A 25,189-nucleotide genomic window follows, 5' to 3' on the forward strand; every position below is an offset into this window, starting at 1 on the left:
TATGGTGATTCGGTGACTGGATTGCTATAAACCTAATTACTTGACATTACCCATGTTGGGTTTACTGACCCCTTATATATATAATTTCTTTTTTAATACTGTCCCCTGCCAGCATGCTGTGGAGATCGAGCTTGCGCTATATGTTGAAGCAGTAGTCTCTCTGCAGAGGTATGACATGCACCAATGGTAAATCTAGCCCACATTAATGCTCTCTAATCAGCACTCATGCTGTTGCTTATTTTTCAAGAACTTTAAAATGTTGCATACCCTTTTGCTTTGATGTACTTGTTATGTATTTAGCTGATTTAAACTGAAGAAAAAAATACATAATGTAGGACCTATTGGGTGGTTAGGTATCATCCCAAAAGATTATCTCATGTGCCTATGCTTCATATTATTGTTTTCCACCTAATAATTAGTGCATATTATGCACTCTGATATGAATATATCTATCAATCAGAGCTCAGGTATTCAAATTGAGAAACTGTAATGTCTGAAACATTCCGTAGTAAGGTATAAAGTCAGAGCTGGGATCACAAAGCTTTCATATTTACCTCTGGCACCAAAGAGCATACAACAGGAGACTAGTAGGGTAAGTTTTTTTTCTTCTCACTATTTCCATGTTTTGTAGCTCTACAGAGATTTTAGATTTATTGTAATAAGTGTGATTTGTTTGACATATGATTGCATTCTAACTACCAAACTTGATGCTACATGTAGAGCAGATGATAGGCAGAAAAGGTGCCTCTTCATCATTGATGTATAGTTTAAGGTGATCCTTCTACCTTACCATTGGTAGCAGTAGGTGACATGGTATTGTTGGCTCATCACTTTTTTTCACTCCTAATTTTTTTATTCCTTTTTTTTCTATTAATATATTTTAAGTATAAAGAAACATCTATCAAGAAAAGTCTCTACAGAGAGAAATACAGAAAAAAGAATTAACAGTTTGGGTCAAAAAGCTAAATCATTGCAAGGGGTCGATCAATAAATGAGCAGAAAGGATCCAACAGATGATGGAATTTAACAGCATTGTAAACATTTTAAAATTTAGAGAGACAGCAAAGCTAACAATTGGATAGTAAGAATCAGGCATTGTTGGTAAAGCAAAATCCAGGAAAGCAAATAGAGAGGTTACAGGTAAGGAGGAAAAAGAAGAGTGTTGGGGGGGGGGGGGGGGGGTGAGGTGGTTCTGGGATTTGAACTGGTACCAGGAGAGTGGAGTAGTAGGCTAAGGCTCCATAAGAGAGATACTAAACCAGGAGGTAACAAATTATTAACAAATTATTGACTCAACTTTATTGCCAGATTTTAGTATACCATCTCACTTTGTCTTCAAGTGTTGCCTCAATCTTGGTGTGGTTCCTCGCCTGGGTGGCTCTGTTTTTTGTGGTGACCGTGCAAAGTGCCTTTTTATTTGTTTTTTAAAACATCTCTGTTATGGCTTTAGGATCCATTCATATAGTACTTTTTGTGGACATCAATGGTTAGCTCTCACCAGCGTTGCTAAGTTTGCAAGAGATCTGGGGCTAGAGCCCATAGCGTTCACAAACTTTTTTCCAGGCCGGGGGGGGGGGGGGGGCAGTCTGGTGGTAAGCAATTTTTCACGGACAATGGCTGGTGTTGGCGCTTCAACCATCATGGATACGATGTCAGGGTGATTGAAGCCCATTGTTTCTATTGTTACATTCTAATATATAATGAAGTGGTTCAACTCGCCATAATGCAGAATCAGTGGGAACCCTGGGCGTGTCACTTGCCACATCTCCTGTCACCAGATGCAGCTTGTCACTTGCACCATCTTACAATATTCACCTGCCACAAGATGTGGATTGTCACTTGCCACCAGATGTGGATTGTCACTTGATACTGTCACCTGCCACCAGATGTGGATTGTCATTTTCCACATCACCTGCCACCATTTGCCGATTGCCACATCACTTGCCACCATTTGCCGATTGCCACATCACTTGCCACCATTTGCAGATTGTTACTTGCCACGTCACCTCCCACCTGATGTGGATTGTCACTTGCCACGTCACCTGCCACTAGATGTGGGTTTTCATTTGCCATGCCAGCCAGTGCCACAAAATGTGCATTGAAACTGCATTGGTGGCAGGCTGGTAGCACTGATCAGTTTAGTGAGGGCAGGAGAGCGGTGATATGGGGCGGGCAGTGAGAGATGTCATTTTGCTGCTCCCTGCCGCACCACCGACATTGAAGAGGCCCGTGCTGTGAGAGCGGTAGAGTGCTGCTGTGTGGCGAGCAGCGAGAGATGATGTCATCTCTCTGCTCCCGGCCACACCTCGCTCCCACATTGAAGTGGCCCGGCTGTGAGGGCGGAAGAGCGGGGATGTAGAGCGGGCAGAGAGGGATGATGTAATCTCTGCTCATCCGCCCGCTCACTTCTCTCCTCTCATCTGCCTCTCTCATGCAGCCTGTCCCCTGTTTCATCGCCTAATTGCACAAGCTGGAGTTGGAAGCTGACTGGGTACTGTGCACAGTTGTACCAGATTTTTCATTCTCCAGTTTTAGTAAATCAACCCCACAGTGTCTTTTTTTGGCAACTACATTGGTAAAATTTCCCTGCAGTGGTTAGTGCGCACCCCCTACCATGAGGCAATAAAAACGTGTCCAACTCTTGAAGTGAAACTCAGTCAAGTGTACACTTTTATGAAAGCCAAAATTAAGAGTATTCTCTTCTATGAGTCTGTTTATATCATTCACCCTTGGCAAGTGTACATATATCACCAGTAACCATTTAAATGTGTATACACAATTTTTCCTAAACAACCCAATTAGTATTAAAATAATGAATTTGATTTAAATTATTAGGTTGTTTTTTTCTATTTTATTTATGGCTAAAGTGGAGAAAAGCTGGAGCTTTGCCCCATGGGGTCCCGACTAGCTTACAAACACATACAAATATTTGGCCAATTTTTCAACAGAATCTAATTAACCTACCAGCAGCATGTGTTTGGAGTGTGGGAGAACATGCAAACTCCAGACAGATGGTATCATGGTCAGGATTTGAACTTGAACCCTGTTGCTGCTAGGTGAAAGTACAAACCACTACACCACTGTGCCGCCCAAACAAAAAACTAAACAATGTTAAAGTTCCCTTCACTTTCAGACTTGGTTACAGCGACCACCAGAACAGAAAGGATCACTGAATCTTCCAAACAGGAACATAAACTGCAATGAAAAACTATTAGCCCTTGTACACACGGTCGGAGATTCTGACAACCAAATCCATCGGAGTAATTCCGACGGATTAATTCCGGAAGTGATGTTGCATACACACGGTCGGACTAAATTGTCAGAAAATCCGATTGTACATAACGTGATGACGTTATTTAGTTACGACGGGACTACATTCAGGCTAGTAGCCAACAGCTTTGGTCTATGAATTTGATCTGAGCATGCGTGGCACTTTGTCCGTCGGAGAAGGCTACACATGATCGGAGTATGTCCAATAGGAGCATTTTGACGGAAAATTTTTCCGGCAAGTTGGAAAACTTGGTCCGTCGGATATTCTGCCGGAAACAATCCGATGCAGACCACACACAGTCGGAATATCTGACAAAACGCTCCGATCGGACACATCCCGTCGGAATCTCCGACCGTGTGTACAAGGGCTAAGAGATTCTAACCATTTCCATCAATGGATAGAGAAGCTTTGTCTGGAGATCCACTTTAATATTTCCTAAAACTCAAAAACTGTTATGAAGAACAGAATATATTCCTTGCTATAGTAAGTTTGTAATAAGGAAGACTCCGGTAGAGTAACGCTAACATTTTGACTTTACAAATATCAACACAAACAAGCTGAGCTGTCCCAATTCAACCCACCACTGAGACCAATAACTTCCTCCAATATCCATAAACAGAAGAGTCTCCGAAGAATGTCTAGAACAGAGTTTTTAAATGTTTTTAACATGGTGGAACCCATAAAATAACTTTTCAGGCTTTGGGAACCAATACTAGTGTAGTAGCCCCCTAGTTAGGTTGTTGTTATAGAGTTGGGCTTCTGACTTGGGTGACTGTGAGCTACTGTGTGCCTATCAGGGAATGGAACCTGGAATCAAACAACCAGCCCAGTCTGGAGTCTGTGTTAGACTAGCAATTAGTTGATTTACAACTCATGGTACATTAGTGTGATGGTCACTGTAGACAATGCTTCCTTCTTGTGTGGTCATTGTGGTCCTTGGAAGGAATTAACCCTTGCAGGTAGTTTAAAAAAATTATTGGTGTCCTATTGCTCAAGGACCGCCTAGCATCCTCTCTGGAGGAACCCTAGAGTTCCACAGAACTCTTGTTGAGAAAGACTGATCTAGATACTGAGAATTTTACAAAGACAATGGGGTTGATTTGCTAAAACTGGAGAGTGCAAAATCTGGTGCAGATCTGCGTAAAAGCCAATCAGCTTTCAGGTTTTTGTGCTTTTTTTTGTCAAAATTTAATTTAACAAGCTGAAGCTGTGAACCTAAACTGACTGTCTCCACTACTTTATCTAGATCCCCCATTCAGTGTACTCCACTGAGGATGCAGTGCAGGCTAGGAGTCCTGACTCCATTTAATCCACAGAACAAATAGAGAAAGAGAATTTAAAAGCTGATTTGTGACCATGCACAGCTGCACCAGATTTTGCACTCTCCCGTTTTAGTAAATGTATATATGTAAAACATCTAAAAACCGTGGTTTGCACTCACTTTATCTTCAATAAACACTTCTTATTTCCCTTTTTAGCACATAGGAGAGACACATTTCACAATAATGATGATGAACCGTATATCCTCTAAGATGATAGTCCTGACAGGTAAGAAAAACAGAATATAATATGTTATAGAATTGCTTTTACTTTGTAACACTTCTGAACCATTGAAGATTAAATAGCTAAGTTTGCCTTAAGTGCAGAAAATGTAACTCGTGGATTTACTGTTTGTTTTTTGTCACTTACGTGAATCATAGCAGAACAGACTGATATGTTTGGACAAGGTGTGCAAATATATGTCTTATACAACTGTATAATAAAAATGCATGCACCTATAATGGCAGTAAAAATATTGATGGTCTGGTATTTTTCTGTCCAAAACTGGGATGCTGCCTGTTGAAGTCTTTTGTCTGAATATTTTGGGGCTAAAGGGTCCATCTCAAAAGGTCATTTTGATTCTCACTTAAGGTGCAACCAATTTGACCAACATTAGAAATCAGGGGTGTCCAACCTGCGACCCAACAAAAAATCTGTAAACTTGTTTTTTGTTAACGTGTGATGTGCCCGACTTTTTCTGCTCATCAGCTCTCCTTATTAGTGTTTTTTATGTGTGGCCCAAGACAATTCCTCTTCTTCTAATGTGGCCCAGGAGCCTAGGTTCACATTGATACGATTTGGTTTAGGATTTGCGTAAATTTCCGGCAATGGCACTGTCCGAATCGGTGCAACGTTGCACTGATTCCCAAAAGTAATTTCTATATTTTGGGTGTGATTTCAATAGACATTTCTGCTGGTGTTCTGCCATATAGTGTCCAGCCATCGGATAGTGTCCACCCCGTACTGCGCAGGCACAGCGCTTGCGCAGTACGGAGCAGAAGGAGATTTGGAAAATCTTTGAAGATGAACGGCGCCTGCGCTGTGAGTCGAGGTGCTAGCCCCACCATCCAAGTGGACATAGGGCTGCAGATATTAGAGCTGCCCTTGGCTCTTTTTATTCTAACTCTATGTCCACTTGGATGGTGGGGCTAGAACCTGGACTCACGGCGCAGGGGCCGTTCATCTTCGGCTATTTTCGGAATCTGTGTGTCCTGTGTACTGCGCATATGCAATACACAGAGGACACTATCCGATGGGGGACATTATATGATAGTACACCGGAACTGGCACAGATGTCTCTGAAATCGCTCTCAAGGCCGGACTGACATGCGGGTATGTAATCGTGTGAATTCAGTGTGAACCTGGGAAGAAGGTCAAAAGGTTGGACGCCCGTGATATAATTAGTAGAGCTGTGTAGGAAAGTTGAATAAAAACCACCAAGGGAGGGAATATTAACCCAGCTGGCACATTCTAGTGTATATCTTAGTAATCTTCACAATACACATAGTAAACAACAACTATCTACTGAATAAAATCTTTATTTATGATGTGTACATGGTAAAAAGCATACATAGCCGTAAAATATTTAACACGCTCATCTCTTAAGTAATATGTAATGTATAAGAGATGGGCATGTTATGTAATAAAAGTATATATAACAATAAAACTGGTTAACATTAATTCATTATAAATTTTATGGAGATTTTATTCTGTATGTAGTTATTCTTTCCTTTACAGTTAAGTTCCACATAATGAGCTAGTATGCGATGCATACTAGCCCATTATGCTTTTGCTTTGCAGGTTTTGCAGCAAACAAAAGAGGAAGTAAAACCCATCAGGTTTTACTTCCTCTTTAAATGTAAATGTATGTGTTTATGAGATTCCATCACACCTAATTAAAAATTAGCAGTGCATAGGAGTCAATGGTTGTGTAGGATGATTTCTATTCCAACATTTTGGCTGAATTCAAACTTTAGTATCGCTTCAATTAACTAACTCATGTTACTGCACTAATTGCCAGGATTGCTAAAGTCAATTTTTTTTTTGTTAAAAATAACAAACATGTTATATCTACCTGCTCTGTGTAGTTGGTTTTGCACAGAGCAGCCCAGATCCTCCTCTTCTCAGGTCCCTCTTCGGTGTTCCTGGCCCCTCCCTTCTGTTGAGTGCCCCCAAAGCAAGCAGCTTACTAGGGGGGCACCTGAGCCGAGCCGAGCCTCAGCTCTGTGTGTCCATTGAGACACAGAGCCTCAGCCTGGCCCGCCCCCTTTCTCTCGTCATTGGCTCACTGACTTTGACAGCAGCGGGAGCCAATGGGGCCACGCTGTTATCTCAGCCAATGAGGAGGGAGAGTCCAGGCAGCCAAGTCCCATGTGCAACATCGCTGGATAAGGATTGGGCTCAGGTAAGTATTAGGGGGCTGAGGGGGGCTGTTGCACATAAAAGGTTTTTTATCTTAATGCATAGAATGCGTTAAGATTAAAAAAGCTTCTGCCTTTACAATCACTTTAAGGCAGCCCATACCTTCAGTTGTGGTGCGGTGTGTTGCAAAAAAAAGGGTCTTGCACATTTTTTAAACATAAGAAATATGTGAAATGGTGCACTGCAGTGAATTCCGGATTGCTCTCTACTGCACAATGCTTTGGATTGACATTTTACAATGAATGGCATTACAATGCATAACATGTAGAGAAGATGTGTTGGTGATACGTGTTATAGTGCACATTACAACCCATAAGTGTTAATAGGTCTAAAAAGCTGAGATATGGCCAAAACATGATTTGTAGCTATTTGCACAGTAAAATTAAGTAAGCTCTAATGATGTGTGCTTATCTCCTGCTGCTGTGGCATTTGTTATATACAGTATATTACCTTTACTCAGGCTACAGCCTTCTATCTGGGGCTCAAAGTCTACAGTCATCAATATACTGCAAACAGAACTATAGGTTTCAGTGCCAGACATCTCAACCTGCAAAAACAAATTTCAGGGAGGTGGTGCTTCACGCCCGCCCACCACCTCCAATTAAATTACAATTTTATTTATTTTATTTTTTTCACAATGCTTTTAGGAGTAGGGGGTAGGGGCTGTGGACAGTGTTGGTAAGGCAGGGGGAGTGGTGTAGTTTTATTTATTTATTTACAATTACATTTTATTTTTATATATATATTTTTAAGCCCTTTCAGAGGGCTTTGGTGAGATATCAGGGGTCTAAACAGACCCCTGATATCTCCCATTCGAGACAGAGAAAGGGACACAGATTCCCCAGTCCCTTTCTCAGCATTGAAGATGAATGGGCAGGAGACAGAGGCTCCTGTCCATTCATAAACTGAAGCAAAGTAACACAGTTTACTATGCCCAGTTATCACACGACACAGGAGCCAGTGATCGCTCTCTATGTCCAATTCAGAATAGGAACGGGCCGGTAAATTACTTATTTACCAGTCTCTTCTTCCCTTTTCCATCCTGACACATCCCCCCAGCAGCCAACAGGAGAGGAAGGTAGCCGGCTGCAGGGGATGAGGCGGGGGGCTGAGGAGGACAGGGGACTGGAGGAGGACACGGAGGGGGGGTGGAGGAGAACAGGATGGAGGGCGCCATTGGCTCCCGCTGCTGTCAGCCAAAGTCAGTGGGCCAATGAGGGGAAGTACAGAGGACCAGAGGAGCGCACCGGGAGCATCTGGGAGTGATGGGTGCAACGGTAGGGACAGCTGTGAACGAAACACTGATTTCCCTGTATAGCTTTCTAGCCAACAGCCGCGGGAGGGAGAGAAGGAGAAACGGCTCTCAGCTAAAGAGCTTTAGAGGGAGATCAGTGTTTGTTCACAGCTGTCCCTCCCGCCGTACCGATCATTCCCAGGATATCAGGAGGCACTTATGGGAAAGGTGCAGCAGAAATGTGGGAGACTTGAGATGTCTATCACTGTGTCCATTGATCACTATGCTTTTTTAAAAATGTGCATTCTTTTCAGTGAATGCAAGGTGCTCTCTGATTGGAATAGAGATGTACATCACAATCTCCCCTCCTCCTCCAATTACACAACGCCCTGCATTTATTGATACAAATGCAAGGCTTTTTCTGAATGCAGGTGGCGCTAGTCATATGAACCATAGTCATTAGAGTACTGACTGAACTGCAGTCAGAGCTACTACTTTCAGCCGTGGACGTTCTGTACCAACTCAGGAGACTGCTGCCTGAATGTAAGTAAAATAAGTATCAAAATGCTGCAGGAGCCAGAGATGGGCACACATCATTAGAGCTAACTTTTTTAGCAGAATTCTTCATAGCTGTCACAGCAATTCTACTGCTCATCATTCTGTTTGGTAACAATAGTTATGAGCAACCTAATTCACACACAAAGTGCTATGACATATTGAGAACTTTTTCAATTCTCCAGGTAGACCTGTTAATTCAGCATTAAAATAATCATGTTTAATAATTTGTATAATTTTCCATAGAATGAATATATTCTTGGTAGCTTTACCAAGTTAAAGTGATACTAACCCCAGGACCCTGCATTTACTATATCTGGTCTGCCACAGTACACAGAACATGGAAATGCAATTATTTTAGTAAATCTAAACTACTAAATACATTTTCTAATCAGCAGTATATAGCAGTCTTGTGACTTCTATGAGTGTCTGGTTAAAGCTTGTAGGAGGAATTTTTATTCTTCCCTGATTTCCTATGAGGCTGCAGGACCCCTGACCCTCTGTCTGGACAGTGCTGATTGGCCGTGTGCTCATCACATGCACTCTCCCAAGAAAAAGAAAAACTTTCTAGCAATACACACCAAACTGAGCTTGTGCAGGCTGACTCCAAGGCTCTGTTGTATCAGGAGATAGATTGGGGACAGTAAAAGAAATGGAGGATCAGAGAAGACAGGATCTAACAGCATTTTTACACAATGCAGAGGGTTAACCCCTTCCACAGTGAGTAAAACTAAATGCAATAAAGCATGCTTAAGACTGATTTTACTGTTGTGGGTTTAGTAACACTTTAAGTGAATATTTACTTACCTTTCTAAAACTGTGTTTAATAATAATAACCTTTCTGCACTATAGAGAAATACCCAAAAATAAAATGTACCCAAATGTTCAAGTCTGCAGATGGCAGTTTCTTCACATATTTGTAAACTTATAGGGAATTATTAAATTTCTCTTAACTGCTTGCCGACTGCTGCACACAGATGTACGTCGACAGAATGGCACAGGCAGACAAATGAGCGTACCTGTATGTCCCTTTAAATTTGCTGCCTGCGTCAGGAGCGTGCCCATCCATGCCGGGAACTAGATCTTCGCCGGTGGCCTGCGATTGTGGTGTGGACATTTTCCCTGTTCTACCTTGTGACATAACAGAGATCACTGCTCCCTGTCATCGGCAGCAGTGATCGCTGTCATGTGAGTTGAAGGCCACCCCCCCAAGTTAGAATCACTCCCTAGGCCCCCCCCCAGTGTTTAACCCCGTCCCTGCCAGTGTCATTTACACAGTAAGCAGTGCATTTTTATAGCACTAATTGATGTATAAATGACAATGGTCCCAAAATAGTATCAAAAGTGTCCAATGTGTCCGCCATAATGTTGCAGTCAGAATAAAAATTGCAGATTGCCGCCATTACTAATAAAAAAAAATAATAATAATTAAAATGCCATAAATGTATCCCCTATTTTGTAGACGCTATAACTTTTGCCACAAACCAATCAATATACACTTATTGCATTTTCTTTTTAACAAAAATATGTAGAAGAATACATATCAGCCTAAACTGAGGAGAAAGTTTTTTTTTTTTTATATATATTTTTGGGGGGATATTTATTATAGCAAAAAGCTAAAAATATAGCTTTTTTTTCAAAATTGTTGCTCTTTTTTTGTTTATAGCGCAAAAAATAAAAAACGCAGAGTGATCAAATTCCACCAAAAGAAAGCTCTATTTGTGGGGAAAAAAGGACGCCAATTTTGTTTGGGTGCAATGTTGCACGACCGCACAATTGTCAGCTAAAGCGACACAGTGGCGAATCGCAAAAAGTGCTCTGGTCAGGAAGCGGGTAAAATCTTCCGGGGGGCTGAAGTGGTTAAAGTACAGTGATCGTGCACAAAGTATATTACATAAACTCATATAAATCAAGAACAATTAATAAAAGTAATTTTTGGTAAAGCAAGAATTCAAAAATAAAATAAAAATATAATAAATCTCATAAAGCCATATAAAAAATTCAATATGCCCAAAAAAATCATTCATCCAAAATTCAGTAATGCTGTGTATATTCTGTATGAAAAGGTGAATTGCTGATAAAAAAAAATCAATAAATAATTCAAAGATCACTTCTTGAAAAATACACCCAGTCAATCTTCAGTCCCAAAGTGGATGTATTCCATAGTGCTCCTTCACCTAAGTTTGATAAGGCACTTACCAAAAAATGTCTGCAATCTTATTACAGATAAGACAAATACAGCATGGGTTTTATTTTAAATAGATGCACACACCAGAAAATTATCAGTAGCACAATGAAATTATAATACTAATCCTAGCGCTCAATCTGAAACCCACAATTCTCCGCATAGAGCTGCTGTTATAATGCACACACCACCTGAAGGTGGGAGTAAGCCTTCATTCCCAGCTCTATCAGTGGCTCCAAGATCCTAGCTTGGATGGATAAATGAACACTCAAATAAAACAGACCTCACATAGTGTAACACCTTAATAAAAGAAGGTTTATTAAAAACAATGTCTGCTCACAATTAAAAAGGGTTTGCATAAATGTAGCAAAGGAGGTGTGTAGCTTGTTAAATCCTAACCACAGACTGAGACACCCATTGGCCGCCCCCAGCTCAGCTCACTGTCGCTCACACAGCTCCAAATATTTTGTCACTCAGGTTTTTCCCCAACACGTTTCGTCACTAAGGACTTTGTCAAGGAAATCTAGCTGTGAATTATTTGGAGCTAGCAGTGAGCTGAACTGCTGGCAGCCGATGGGTGCTTCAGTCTATGGTTAGGATTTAATAAGCTGCAATCCTCTTTTAGCTGCTGGTTTCGTTACAGGTCTGCAATCCCTTTAATTTCCGAGTAGCTTTTATTGTTTTTGTTTTTTTTCAAACATTTTTATTGAAATTGTCAGAATAACATACAAAAATATCAAACAGAAAGAAGCATACTTGGTTACACAATGTGTACAGACTGGATATCATAAGATACAGTTAAGGTGACAAGTTATGGAGGGGAAGGGGGGGGGGGATGGGGTAAAGGTACAAGTGGCCCAAACAGTCTGAGCATATTAAACTTTGTTAAAGTAATTCTACTCAGCTTTACAAACGTAACGCGGCTGCTCCCACTTCGTTACCCCATATGGGCTCAAACTGTGGCGAAGCTGGGGCAGCTCATCACAAAAAAATATGCAGTAGATGTCATGTGTGACGGTTACTGTCTTGATTTCTTTTCTTCTTCTAGTGCGTGATTTTATTGTTTTTAATTAGTTTAGCTGGGAAACCTATGTAACACTGTAATAAAAGCAGCTTTTGTCTGTAAACTACAACCTCCTCCCCTTTCCAATCTCTATATAATGAATACAAGAATAGGGGAGGTGTTTTGTCTCTTTGAAATATCAATAAAAATATTGAACTAGAATTACAAAACATGTAAGAATAGAAAAACAAAACAATTAGCAATACATGAAAGGGATGATTGAGTGATTGAGTCCCCACTGAGGACTGGTAAGGTACAATATACAGAATGTTGGTAGCAGCACTGAATTAGATGGGACCCCACTCCTGAATGGAGCGATTTCCAGGCGATTCTCACTTTTTTGGGGATATTTTGCTAGCATTTATGAGCATTTTAGAAGCATATTACAAGAGTTATCCATGTGTATTCAAGCTTCAGGCATTTTTGTTTTAGCCAATAGAAAGCACTGGAGGGAGGAAACCAGTTATTACAGGTTCAAAAATGCCTGAAACACCTAGAAAGAAAATGCTTAATTTGAGCGTTTTCAGTAGTTCCTATAGAGGTCTATGAGGCTGCAAACACCCAAATCTACCTCAAATGTCTGTAGCTCAATGCCTGAAGCTCCAAAAGCTACATGAGTTACTTCTGAGTGCTCATGTGTGTGAACAGTCATCATTCAATTACACAGAATTTTGGAAGTTAAAGCGGAGGTTCGCCGATTTTTATTTTTTTATTTTTATTTTTTTGTCAGCAGCTAAGAAATAGAATACTACAGCTGCTGACTTTTAAAATAAGGACACTTCCCTGTCCAGGGCGCCCGCGATATCAGCACACAAAGCCTATCTGTCCCTCGACTGTCGGGTGCTGCTGCCGCTGCCATCTTCGGTCAGGGAATCAGGAAGTGAAGCCTTGTGGCTTCACTTCCTGGTTCCCTACTGTGCATGCGTGTCCTCAGGTATCTGCTCCTCCCTCCCCATGGAAGGTGCCAAATGTGACACCGGAGGGGGAACCGGAAAAGCAGAAGTTCCATTTTTAGGTGGAACTCCGCTTTAAGCATTTTGAAACTTCAAGCTACAAAACACTTGGGTGTGAATGGAACTTTATAAGGGGCTTTTTTTTTTCCAATAGTGGACCTGCAACTATCTGACCCTCTGAAACAGATCACACAGTGGACAGCTGCCATAGCAAAATGTGCTTATTTTTATTAATAACTTTAACATTATTTGTTCATTGAAATCTGGTTCTATGGTTGCCACACCTGCTTTTAGTATAACAAAAATCTTTTTGTTCTTTTTTTTTCAGCTCTTGTTTGTCTTTGGATTACACCAACATTCAGCCAATCGATCGCAATCCAGCAAACACCTAGTCTGGTTAATGTGGGAGAAAATAAACCAGTTGATTTAACAGTCATTGTAAATGAAAGAAACATTACTGATATCCTGGCATGTAATTGGTATAAAGGATTCAGTATGACTGACAAGGAACTGATTGCTGTGTTCATCCGTAGCCTTAATGTATCAACAACATTAAATGGAAGCCCTGCCACTGTCAATGAGAATTGCACATTACATTTTGACAGGCTGACTCAAAATGATATAGCCAATTATATCCTGTATGCACAATTTAAGGATATCGCAAAAACGGCTAGCCATGTCATAAATGGTAAGTACCCAAATGATTGTTTACACATAATTTTTTGCACAAAATGATTAGTTCATGATCATATGCATTGATTATTATGGGACAGATACAGTATATAGCATGAATGTGTCAGGCCTGATAAAGGTAGACTGCTTACTTTTAGATAAACATACATGCAGGGAGTGTCTCTTCACACTTAAAGCAGAGATCCACCAATGTTTTTTTTTAAAGTCAGCAGCTACAAATACTGCAGCTGCTGACATTTAAAATATGGACACTTACCTGTCACAGCCTGGTTCCCTACTGCGCATGCGTGAGTAGTGCTGCATGTTCGCACTGGTCCCTGCTGTCTTCTGGGACCTGTGTTTCTTCCAGAAGACAGTGTGGGGGGGTGGGCAGAGGAGAGGCCGGACATGGCATAGATCACTGCGGAGCCTGCCCGGGAGCAAATAACTGGATTATACAGGTATATGCTCCCCCTCCCCACTAAAACGTGCCAAATGTGACACGGGGGTCGGGGTTAATCAAATCAGCGGAAGTTCCATTTTTGGGTGGAACTCCACTTTAAAGAGGAAGTAAACACTCCCTCTTTTTTTTTTTGGTCACCTACAAAGTAAAGGTATAATGTGCTAGTATGCATTATGTGAAACTAACCTGCAAATGGAGCCCTCCTCGTCCATCTTAACCCGTTTTCCTTCCGGGTCCACAGACTCTGGCTGTGTGACTGGTCAGAGCCATGTGATGTCACTCCCCCCTCCCTGGACATGGCACAGGGCCCTAAATAAATTCCTTCAGAGCGCATGCGCCAATTATGTCATTGGTGCAGTATACAGTAAACTGTGCAAGTTTAGATAAAGATATAGAGATATTTACAGTACCTATAGGTAAGCTATCTTTAAAGAGGTTCTTCACCCTGGAAAAAAAATATATTAAAAGTCAGCAGCTACAAATCTTGCGTCTGTCCTTTCTTTAAAAAGTCAGCAATCACCTGTCCAAGGTTCCCGTGCCATCCTCACCCAAGCTGATTTTTGGCCGGTCTTTGGCTCCCTGGCACCAGCATCTTTGGTGTGAGAAACCAGCTGGGATTCCTTGCGGCTTCACAGACAGCTTCCCACTGAACATACATGAGCCACTCTGCGCTTTTTGAATGGTCCCACGGCCTTCTGGGACCTGTGACAACGAGGGGGGGGGGGGGGCGGCAGACTTCCGTCCAGATCACCTAAGGTTCCCATAGCTTCCAACCGTCCCTGATTTCTAAGAAATGTCCCTCTGCCCCTGATTCCTCCTCATTTGTCCCTCATTTTAGTCTGATCCCTATAGTTGTATATAAAATGCATATTTAACCACTAGAGATCCGCGCTATAGCCAAATGACGGCTACAGCGCGGACCTCCTTTGCCGGGACGACGTCTATTGACGTCGTCCCATGCACGAGCGCCCTGAGGGGCGCACGCGGCGAGCTCTGTGATTGGCGAGTCTATGAGACTCGCCTAATCACGGATCAGAGCAAGGGGTCGATCCCGACCCCTTACCACATGATCAGCTGTCAGCCAATGACAGCTGATCATGTGATACAACGGAGCCGGTAATCGGCTATTATTCCTCCTTGCGCTGTCAGCGCGAGGAGAAAAAAAAAGAGCCGATCACCAGCGGCCGTGATCGGGACATCAGTCCTGATCACGGCCAGCCCTGCCAGTGCCCACCTGCCCCCTGCCAGTGCCCCCTCATTAATAAATAAGTGTCCCCGTCAGTGCCACCCAGCAGTGCCCATAGTGCCACCCAACAGTGCCACCCATCAGTGCCCACAATCTGCCTCAACAACGGTGCTGCACCCCAGTGCCACATATCCGTGCCCATCAGTGTCATCTACCAGTGCCCATCAGTGCCATCTATCAGTGCCACCTATCAGTGCCCATCAGTCCCATCTATCAGTGGTACCTATCAGTGCCCCTTAGTGCCACCCATCCGTGCCGCCTTATCTGTGCCCATCAGCACTGCTTTATCTGTGCCTATCGGTGCCACCTTATCTGTGCCTATTAGTGCCGCCTTAACTATGCCTATCAGTGCCCACCAGTGCAGCCTATCAGTGCTGCCTCATCAGCGCACTTCAATGAAGGAGAAAAATTACCTGTTTGCAAAATTTAATAACAAACTATTAAACATGATTTTTTTTATTTTTTTTTATTTTGCATCTTTTTTTTTGTTTGTTTAGCAAAAAATAAAACTCCCAGCTGTAATTAAATAGCACCAAAAGAAAGCTCTATTTGTGGGAAAAAAAAATGATAAAAATTTCATTTGGGTACAGTGTTGTATGCCCGCGCAATTGTCATTCAAAGTGCATCAGCGCTGAAAGCTGAAAATTGGTCTGGGCAGGAGGGGGGCTTAAGTGCCCAGTAAGCAAGTGGTTAATCTATCAAAAAGTGTTTTCCAGTGCTAAACTTTACAAATGCAGCAATTTAGAAATCAGATGAAATTTCCAAAAGCCAATTGAAGGAATAATAGTTGTAGAAAAAAGCCCTTGTGGGTTCAACCAATCTTTTACTGATAGGTGTCCCTCATTCCCATCTCAAAAAGTTGGGAAGTATGGGTTTTCACTGCACACGTATGAGCCACTTCTGAGTGGAAGTGGGAGCAGGTACCTATCAAAACTACCAGTGGACCCAGAAGTGATGCCAGCACTTCCACTGGCTTACTATAGAGCTTTTTTGAGGACCAGAAGGTCCCCGATAAGCTCTATGGAATAGGAGACTGGAAGCGACGAGCATTTTCGACGCTTCTGGTTCCCCCCCCCCAAAAGTAGACAGCACCATTTTTAAAAATTGAAAGCATCTGATCACATAGATCTATGTGTGATCAGATGCTTTTAACGGCAGAGGAGAGATTTGGGGGCAGACCCTAGATCTCTCCATAAAAGGTACCTATCACTGTCTTTTGCTGTCAGAAGCGATGTTTAAAAAAAAAAAATGTGAGAAACATTATAAGAAAAAAAATGTAAAGCATCCTCAGCCCCTCCCCGTGCCTGTGCGCAAAGGTACGCATTGGTCCCACATTCATAAGTATACGGCGAACGCACCACACATGTGAGGTATTGCCTTGAACATCAGAGAGAGAGCAATAAATCTAGCATCAGACCCCCTGTGTAACTCTCCAGTGGTAACCTGTAAAGGCTTTTTAAAGTGTCATCTATGGCAATATTTAATGTAGTCTGGCGCCATTGCGAGAGCATGCGCAATTTTGACATATGACATCTTAGGTATCTATTTACTCGGAATAAATCTATCTTTTATATTTTACCAAAAAAAATGGGTAATATATTGTGTTGGGGTGCATTTTTTCCAAAGCAATGTGCGCTCAAAAAAATCTATTGTTCAAATACTGTGTGACATATAAAATTAGCAAAACCCACCATTTTATTCTCTAGGACGGCCTCTGGTATAAAAAAAATATATTTATATAAAGTTTGAGGGCTCTAAGTAATATTCTAGCAGAAAAAAGACGGTTTATACATATAAACAAAGAGTGTCAGAAAAGGTTACACTGTCATGAAGGAACCTAAAGGTCAGCTGCATATGGACATAATCATTTAATGATGACTTGTTGACAGATCCTAAGTAAAATGTTCCATAAAGGCCTTCTGTAAAAACACGTATGTGTATACACAGGTAAAATGCTTATTCATCTGCAGTGTTACTATACATCGCAGCTGTGTGCATTGTTCTATAGACAACAATGCATCTACAGTTAGGTCCATATACTAGTATATTTGGACACAGACACACTTTTTCTACTTCTGGCTCTGTATGGCCCCAGAATTAAATTAAATTTAATTTGGATTTTTTCATTTTTAATAATTTGTTAGGAATCCTTTACTGGCAAAGACTGCCTGAAGTCTGGAACCCATGGACATTACCAAAGACTGTTTCCTCCTTTCTGATGCTTTGCCAGGCTCTAACTGCAGCTGTCTTCAGTTCTTTGTTTGTGGGTCTTTCTTGCCTTCAGCAAGTGAAATGCATGCTCAATTGGGTTAAGATCAGGTGATTGACTTGGCCATTGCAGAATATTCCACTTCTTTTCCTTCAAAAGCTCCTGGGTTGCTTTTGCAGTGTGTTTTGGATCATTCTCTACCTGTACTGTGAAGCACCATCCAATCAACTTTGCTGCATTTTGCTGAATCTGGGCTGACAGTATATCTCTAAATGCTGCAGAACTGATCCAGCTGCTTCTGCCACATCATCCATAAACATCAATGACCCAATATCACTGGAAGCCATGCATGTCCATGCCATCACACTGCCTACACCATAATTTACAGATAACGTTGTGTGCTTTGCATCATGAGCTGGTCTAAGCCTTCTTCACACTTTTTTCTTCCCGTCATTCTGGTACAGATTAATCTTATGCCGCATACACACGAGCAGAATTTCCGTCTGTAGAAAGTGATGTAGAGAATAGAAACGTAAATGTAGTGGAAACTCTACATACTCACAGGGGCTTTTCTTAATGAATAGCAAAGTCTTTGTGTAATATGTGAATCAGTATCCCTTCTCCTAAAGGGTGTGTGGCGGAGATATGTATGTCTTCTTCCAAGGCATTTCAAACGTACTTTCAGGAGTAGAAATTGAAGAATCCTTCGTCTGTTCAATAGTTGGTTTATTGTTCAGAAAGATAAGCTAAGACAAGATTGACATCTGGTAACATATGGCATGGTGATGGCTTCTAAGGTGGTACTTCTGATGTTACATTTTCAAAGTATAGCGCTCCTTCTTTTCCCACCGATCTTCCTCACTCTCATAATCTTACTCCCTTCTTATACTTTTCATGATGTTATGTTAGCATATCCTAATAACTCCCACATTTGCATATATACCCAATATGGTTCAGTCTATAGATAAGTAGCATAACTCCACCCATTGTCCTGACTAACTCAAAAATAGAAATACCTACTCAGCAAAACCACTCCTCCCTTTACTCTGTTGTTCTGTGACCTTCAGAAACCATCACTTATTACTGAACATATAACTTACATATATTTTCAGAAACTTTTATCACTTAAGATATTAATCAACTCAAAAACTTCTAACACCGTCTGAAAAATCTTGGATGTTTTTTCCGATGGAATTCCACTCAAGCTTGTCTTGCATACACACAGTCACATAAAAGTTCTCTGAACTTTTGATCGTCAAGGACGCGTTGACGTACAACACTACGATGAGCCGAGAAAATGAAGTTTAATGCTTCTTCCAAGCATGCGTCAAATTGTTTGCGAGCACGCGTGATTTTTTGCACATCTGAATTGCATACAGACGATCGCATTTTCGGACAGGAATTTTTCCCGACCAAAAAATAGAGAACATGCTCTCAATCTTTTGCTGGCTGGAATTCCGCCAGCAAAAGACTGATGGAGCGTACACACGGTCTCATTTTCTGACAAAAAGCTCTCATCGGAGTTTTGCTGGTGCCATTTACGATCGTGTGTATGCTGCATTAGTTTCATCCGTCCAAGGAATGCTTTTTCCAGAACTGATCTGGCTTTTTTAGATGTTTTTTTGCCAAAGTCTAATCTGGCTTTTCTATTCTTCAGGTTTATGAATGGTTTGTACCTTGTGGTGAACCCTCTGTATTTGCTCTTGTGAAGTCTTCTCTTGATTGTAGACTTTGACAATGATGCAGCCACCTCCTGGAGAGTGTCCTTCACTTGTCTGGATGTTGTGAATGAGTTTGTGAATGTCTTCCAGGGGCATAGAAGCCAATAGGGGCAATACCTCCATGGTATTGTGTTCTGGGAGTCCAGCAGGGACATGCAGTCAGGGGGGGGGCAGGTATGCCATGAACACAAAACATAAAAATAAATAAACAAAATTGAGCTTCGAGAGTTGACCTGGGGGGTAGCTAAACTCCTACCCCACCACTGATTAAAATTTGTGGCTCCTACGATCTACGTTTCCGGAGATACGGGGTTCCTTGCACAGCCTGTCAGAAGCTACATACAGAGCGGCCAGTTTAAATACATATTTGCAGCAGACTGAGAGGATGAGCCCACAGTGCCTCTCCTCACTTCTTGTCAGAGACACTGAGCTCAATGGATAACTTGGAGCCTTGGACCAATGGTAAAGTACCATTGGCGCAAGCTGTCCAATAAAAATGCTCCAGTCGAGGAACGCCTCTCACTGCAGTGTCATAGAAGGGGACATGTGTCTAAAAGACGCATGCTTCCTTCCAGCCCAGCCCTCTTAACTACAAGGAAAAAAACATGTGTTTATGTGTATAAGAATTACCCCCAATCCCGTGTTTTTCCTCTCACGGTTAAGAGGGAAACTGAGAATCTGCTGCTGTTGAAATGGTACAAGCTAAATCATATATTATGCTATATGTTATAACATAAGCATTTATTATTTATCTATTTATTGTGAAATTACTGGTTGGAAGTTATAACTTCAAACTTCAGTAATTTGTTTAAGCCACCTGCTTGAAAATAGAGTACATTACCTTAAAAATAATATATAGTAAAGGTAATGTATATTAAACAGTTTGTGGGCTTTCTTGTGCATTATCTTTAGTAGAGGCTTCCTTCTGGGATGACAGCCATGCAGACCAATTTGATGCAGTGTGCAGCATATGGTCTGAACACTGACAGGCTGACCCCCCACCCCTTCAACCTCTACAGCAAAGCTGGCAGCACTCATACATCTATTTCCCAAAGAAAACCTGTGGATATGACGCTGAGCATGTGCATTCAACTTCTTTGGTCAACCATGGCGAGACCTGTTCTGAGTGGAACCTTTCCTGTTAAACTGCTGTATGATCTTGTCCATCATGCTGCAGCTCAGATTCAGGGTCTTGGCAATCTTCTTATAGCCTAGGCCATCTTTATGTAGAGCGACAATTCTTTTTTTCAGATCCTCAAAGAGTTCTTTGCAATTGGGTGCCATTTTTAACTTCCAGTGACCAGTATGAGAGAGTGAGAGCGATAACCCCAAATTTAACACCCCTTCTCCCCATTCAAAGCTGCGACCTTGTAACACTAATGAGTCACATGACATCAGTGAGGGAAAATGGTTAATTGGGCCTAATTTGGACATTTTCACTTAGGGGTATACTCACGTTAGCAGCGGTTTAGACATTAATGGCTGTGTGTTGAGTTATTTTGAGGGGACAGCAAATGTACACTGTTATACAAGCTGTAAACTCACTACTCTACATTGTAGCAAAGTGTCATTTATTCAGTGTTGTCACATGAAAAGATAGAATAAAATATTTACAAAAATGTGAGGGGTGTACTCACTTTTGTGAGATACTGTATCTTATTCCCACTCTATCCAAAAATAAATACAAAATTATATGTGGAAGAAAAACTCCTTGATACAATTCCAATTAAATGGGGTCCTTTATCATTTTGTTTTTCAGGAGGAGCTAAACGTTTTGAGATTTCTTCCATTGTACTCCTGGCTGCTGCAGGGTTGATATCATCATTTACACTTTTCTAAGAGGGAACCACAAGAAAGAGGAGAGCAATAGAGGTGAGTACAAGTGTATGATGTCTATACACACCATATTTTAGCTGTGCTTTACTCCTTTTAGCACTTTACTCCCTGTAGTAAATAACACTAAGTGTAATAAACTGGTTTGTTTTTTCTAGGACATACTTCACATGCGCATTTCAGAGAACCAAATTACAATCGGGCAACAGAATTTCAGGACAGATCAACCGGCATGCTACTTCTCCTCTCTCCAGTATAAATGATTGGGTGTCTTTACGGCTTTGGATCAGTTAAAGTCATGATTCTCTGTCCTAATTCTTCAGCATGTGAAGACTCCCGAAGGATAACTTTGCTTTCATTCTCAAAACTGGATTCCATCTCTGTTCCATTGAGGAGAATCAGAAGAATGTTCTTCTCAGATGTTCAGTTGTGGAGCTTGAAGTATATTAAATCAGATCCAATAATAAAAATGAATGATCATGTATTTATTATAACAAAATTCTGTATTTTAGAATCGCATATATCAGGTTGGCTTACCCACCTACTCTATTATGTACTCAAGTGTAGAGATCATTCCATTAGAGCAGTTATTCTCAACCAGGGTTCCTCCAGAGGTTGCTAGGGGTTACTTCAGCATTGGGCCGTTTTTGCCCCTTGAATAAGTTCCCACTGACACCATTGATCTTTTTAGCCATTTGTAAGGACCATTCTTCCCACTGACCATCACACTAATGTATCATAAGTTGTAGATTTCAAATTTTTAGCAGGGGTTCCCGGGACTGGAGAACTATTTCAAGGGTTCCTCTGTGTTGAAAAGGTTGAGAAAAGCTGCATTCTCCAGTTGTTATGACGTATGCAAGGGAGTAATTCTATATTTTCCACATTATACAAATAATACAAAATAAATAAATGGAATAATCCAAATTAGGAGACCTTTTGTATGCAACCTTTGTATAAGTATTCAGTTGGAGATAAGAGTTATGACATGGACATGCTCCCACTGTGGTCATTTAGACATATAGAAAATCACCAGGTGAAGGTCTTTCTGTGTTTTGTTTAGACTTATAATGGCTTCTATAGGGAAAAATGCTGAAAGCTTAAAGTGGATGTAAACCCAATGTCATCCTTTCTAAACTACTACCATAGGGGTTATCTATAAGGATATACATGCCTCCTGCATGTATCTTTACCTGTCAAATGTCTCCCCTCTGTCTGCTATGAGACCCGAAAAACTGCAGCTCAGTGGGTGAAGTTGTGATGTCAGTAGACTCCTCACCTCGCCTCCTCTCCCCTTGTCAATATGCATTTTCTGCTGTGTATTTCTTACACTGAACTTCTGCTATGATCTCTAACATCCAGTGAAAAGGCAGGAAAGTAACCACATGACTTCAGCATGCCCAATTATGCTGAGGAGTGGAACAGCCAATCCTGGCAGAGCAGCAGAAGAAAGGAGTGGGAGGGAATTAAAGAAAATAATGCATGTCTCTTAAGCTAGTGCACAAGATATGCAAATCACCTGTCACTCACAGCAAGGGGGAGGATTTGACAAAGTGTTTCTCTACATTATGACATCAAAAAAAAATTAATAAATCGGGTTTACATCCACTTTAAGGTATCTCAAAAAAGGTCAATATTAGCCCATGAAAAAAATAAAATATTCTTTCTATCAAAAAATGCCTTTTTATAAGGTACAAGGCCGTTTAATATTAAATTCACCCGATCACAACACGATAAGAAGTCTTGTATAAAAAAAAAATGATGTCCTTGTATCTCGCATGTAAATGTCTCATAAATGAAATACAAAAGTAAATGTATCCAGTATCATATACATATAAATGTATTCTCCATTGTGTCAAGAAATTACCACAGTGTGGTTTCAAAATTGGGTATTAAATAAAAAAAAAAAGGATCAAGACTAATTGTACTGTAACATTTTTTTAAAATGGTACATGACATGTACTCGAGATTGCGCCATATACTGAATATTCATTGGCAAAGAGCAAATCCTTGTGTACCGTAACCCCCATAGGAGCCTCTGCATAGGATAGGTTCTGTTTTTTCCTCGACCTTCTCAAGAATCCCAGCCCCTCTGACACACTAGCTTGAGTGTACAAACATACAATATCACTAAAAGTAATACTTATAGCACTACTGCTGTGTACTATCAAAGAAAACGGGCATTAAACCAGGTAGTGAAGGCAAACTTAATATATTGTCACCCAATATGGTTGGTTCCCAGAGCAACCCATATTTTAGAGTGTAAGCAAACTCTTCCAGTTCAGATGCAAGTGGAAGCTCTGCGAGTTTAGATGTAAAGGGGGCTCTAGGAACCCTTATTAAAGGAAACTCTGATGAAAGGGTGTCCCTGGTAACCATAGTTCCAATTACATCAGAGTTCCCCCTAACACCAGAGGCCGCAGTGTTCCCCCTTACATCAAAGTCCTCTACGTGCATCAGAGTTCTTAGTATCCCCCCTTAAATCAGGGTTCCCAAAGCATCCCTTATTTCAGAGTCCCCAGAGTACTCCCTTACATCGGAGTCTTCAGAGTCCCCCTGAAGAATATTATTTATATCTAATATTCTCTTATCTCAGAGGCGTTTCTGAATCAATAGCATTGATAGTCAAACTGACTTAAAAGAAAGTGTGAGTTTATTTGTCACACAGTTGGCATCATAAATACAATGTAAAAAGTATAATAGTTCAGTTCAGTGTAGGTAAAAATATATAAAATAGAATAGTTATAAAGCTGTAATAAGCTTATGAAAGCATGTGTGCTCCAATGGTTGCTGTCTTGTGTGTCCTTCAAGAAGCAATAGGAAATGACGTTCTTAGACTTCTGGCAGAATTCAGCTGTCCCAAGTCATCAGTCTCTGTGTGAATATGTCAGGGTGTGTGCGTGTCTGTGAGAGTATGAGGGTACGTGTGAGTGTCTGCAAGAGCTCTTTCAATCTGGAAGCATAGGCTTATATGCCACATGAGAACGTCATAACCTCACAAACTTAGAACCTTGTATGGCACACATTCATGTCTGCTAACTTCCGCAATGTGCGATCCAAAAGTAGATACTAACTCATAGAGTCATATGGAGCTTGATTGACAAGCTCACATGTAACACTCCATACTTGACATCATGTGCTGTTCATATAATGTCATAACCTTACATTTACATAATATGAGCACATATTAACAACTTTACATTAAGCAACTTTATACTAATATGCATTAACATGACTGAGACTACTCTAAACTTATTTTACCAAGATATAATCCACAATGTATCATTGCTTTGGCTACATAGACACATGTCTATTTTTGTCTTCTCATGACATTCTGTACCAAGATACCATATATGTCATGCTCAAATTGGCTACATCAGAAACGTATTACTAACTCAGCTTTAGATGAGGATATGTTTCACTGAACACTTGATCAAGGTCATTCACACATACTATTTATTATTATGATTAATCATAAAACCAAATATAATATATTTATGGCAAGCTTGCAAAACATAACACCTATAAGTGCCGAATTATGAATTTGGAATAATATTCTAACACCCCCTTTACAGTGTATGGGAACTCTACTAGTTCAGATGTAAAAGGGGAGCTCTTTGGATTCAGATGTAAAAGGGGAGCTCTTTGGATTCAGATGTAAAAGGGGAGCTCTTTGGATTCAGGTGTAAAAGGGGAACTCTGCGGATTCAGGTGTAAAAGGGGAACTCTGGGGACTCTGGTGTAAAGGGGAACTCTGGGGACTCTGGTGTAAAGGGGAACTCTGGGGACTCTGGTGTAAAGGGGAACTCTGCGGACTCTGGTGTAATGGGGAACTCTGCGGACTCTGGTGTAATGGGGAACTCTGCGGACTCTGGTGTAAAGGGGAACTCTGCGGACTCTGGTGTAAAGGGGAACTCTGCGGACTCTGGTGTAAAGGGGAACTCTGCGGATTCAGGTGTAAAGGGGAACTCTGCGGATTCAGGTGTAAAGGGGAACTCTGTGGACTCTGACGTTAATCACAAGCATCTCCCTATACATCAAATGAT

The 25,189-nt window shown here is 41.1% G+C and overlaps 1 protein-coding gene across 1 annotated transcript; it reads left to right on the top strand.

The window, feature by feature from the left end:
- Positions 1-494: 494 nt before the first annotated feature.
- Positions 495-22,073, top strand: LOC143934013 (uncharacterized). The gene is made up of 5 exons (XM_077457243.1): positions 495-592; positions 4,750-4,819; positions 13,331-13,690; positions 21,073-21,185; positions 21,305-22,073. The coding sequence occupies exons 2-4, from the start codon at positions 4,777-4,779 to the stop codon at positions 21,150-21,152; spliced, it is 483 nt and encodes a 160-aa protein (XP_077313369.1). The 5' UTR covers positions 495-592; positions 4,750-4,776; the 3' UTR covers positions 21,153-21,185; positions 21,305-22,073.
- Positions 22,074-25,189: the final 3,116 nt, after the last annotated feature.

This window comes from Lithobates pipiens, unplaced genomic scaffold (assembly GCF_037356315.1).
Source record: "Lithobates pipiens isolate NorthernLeopardFrog02 unplaced genomic scaffold, aLitPip1_a1.2 Scaffold_27, whole genome shotgun sequence".
NCBI classification, from domain to species: domain Eukaryota; kingdom Metazoa; phylum Chordata; class Amphibia; order Anura; family Ranidae; genus Lithobates; species Lithobates pipiens.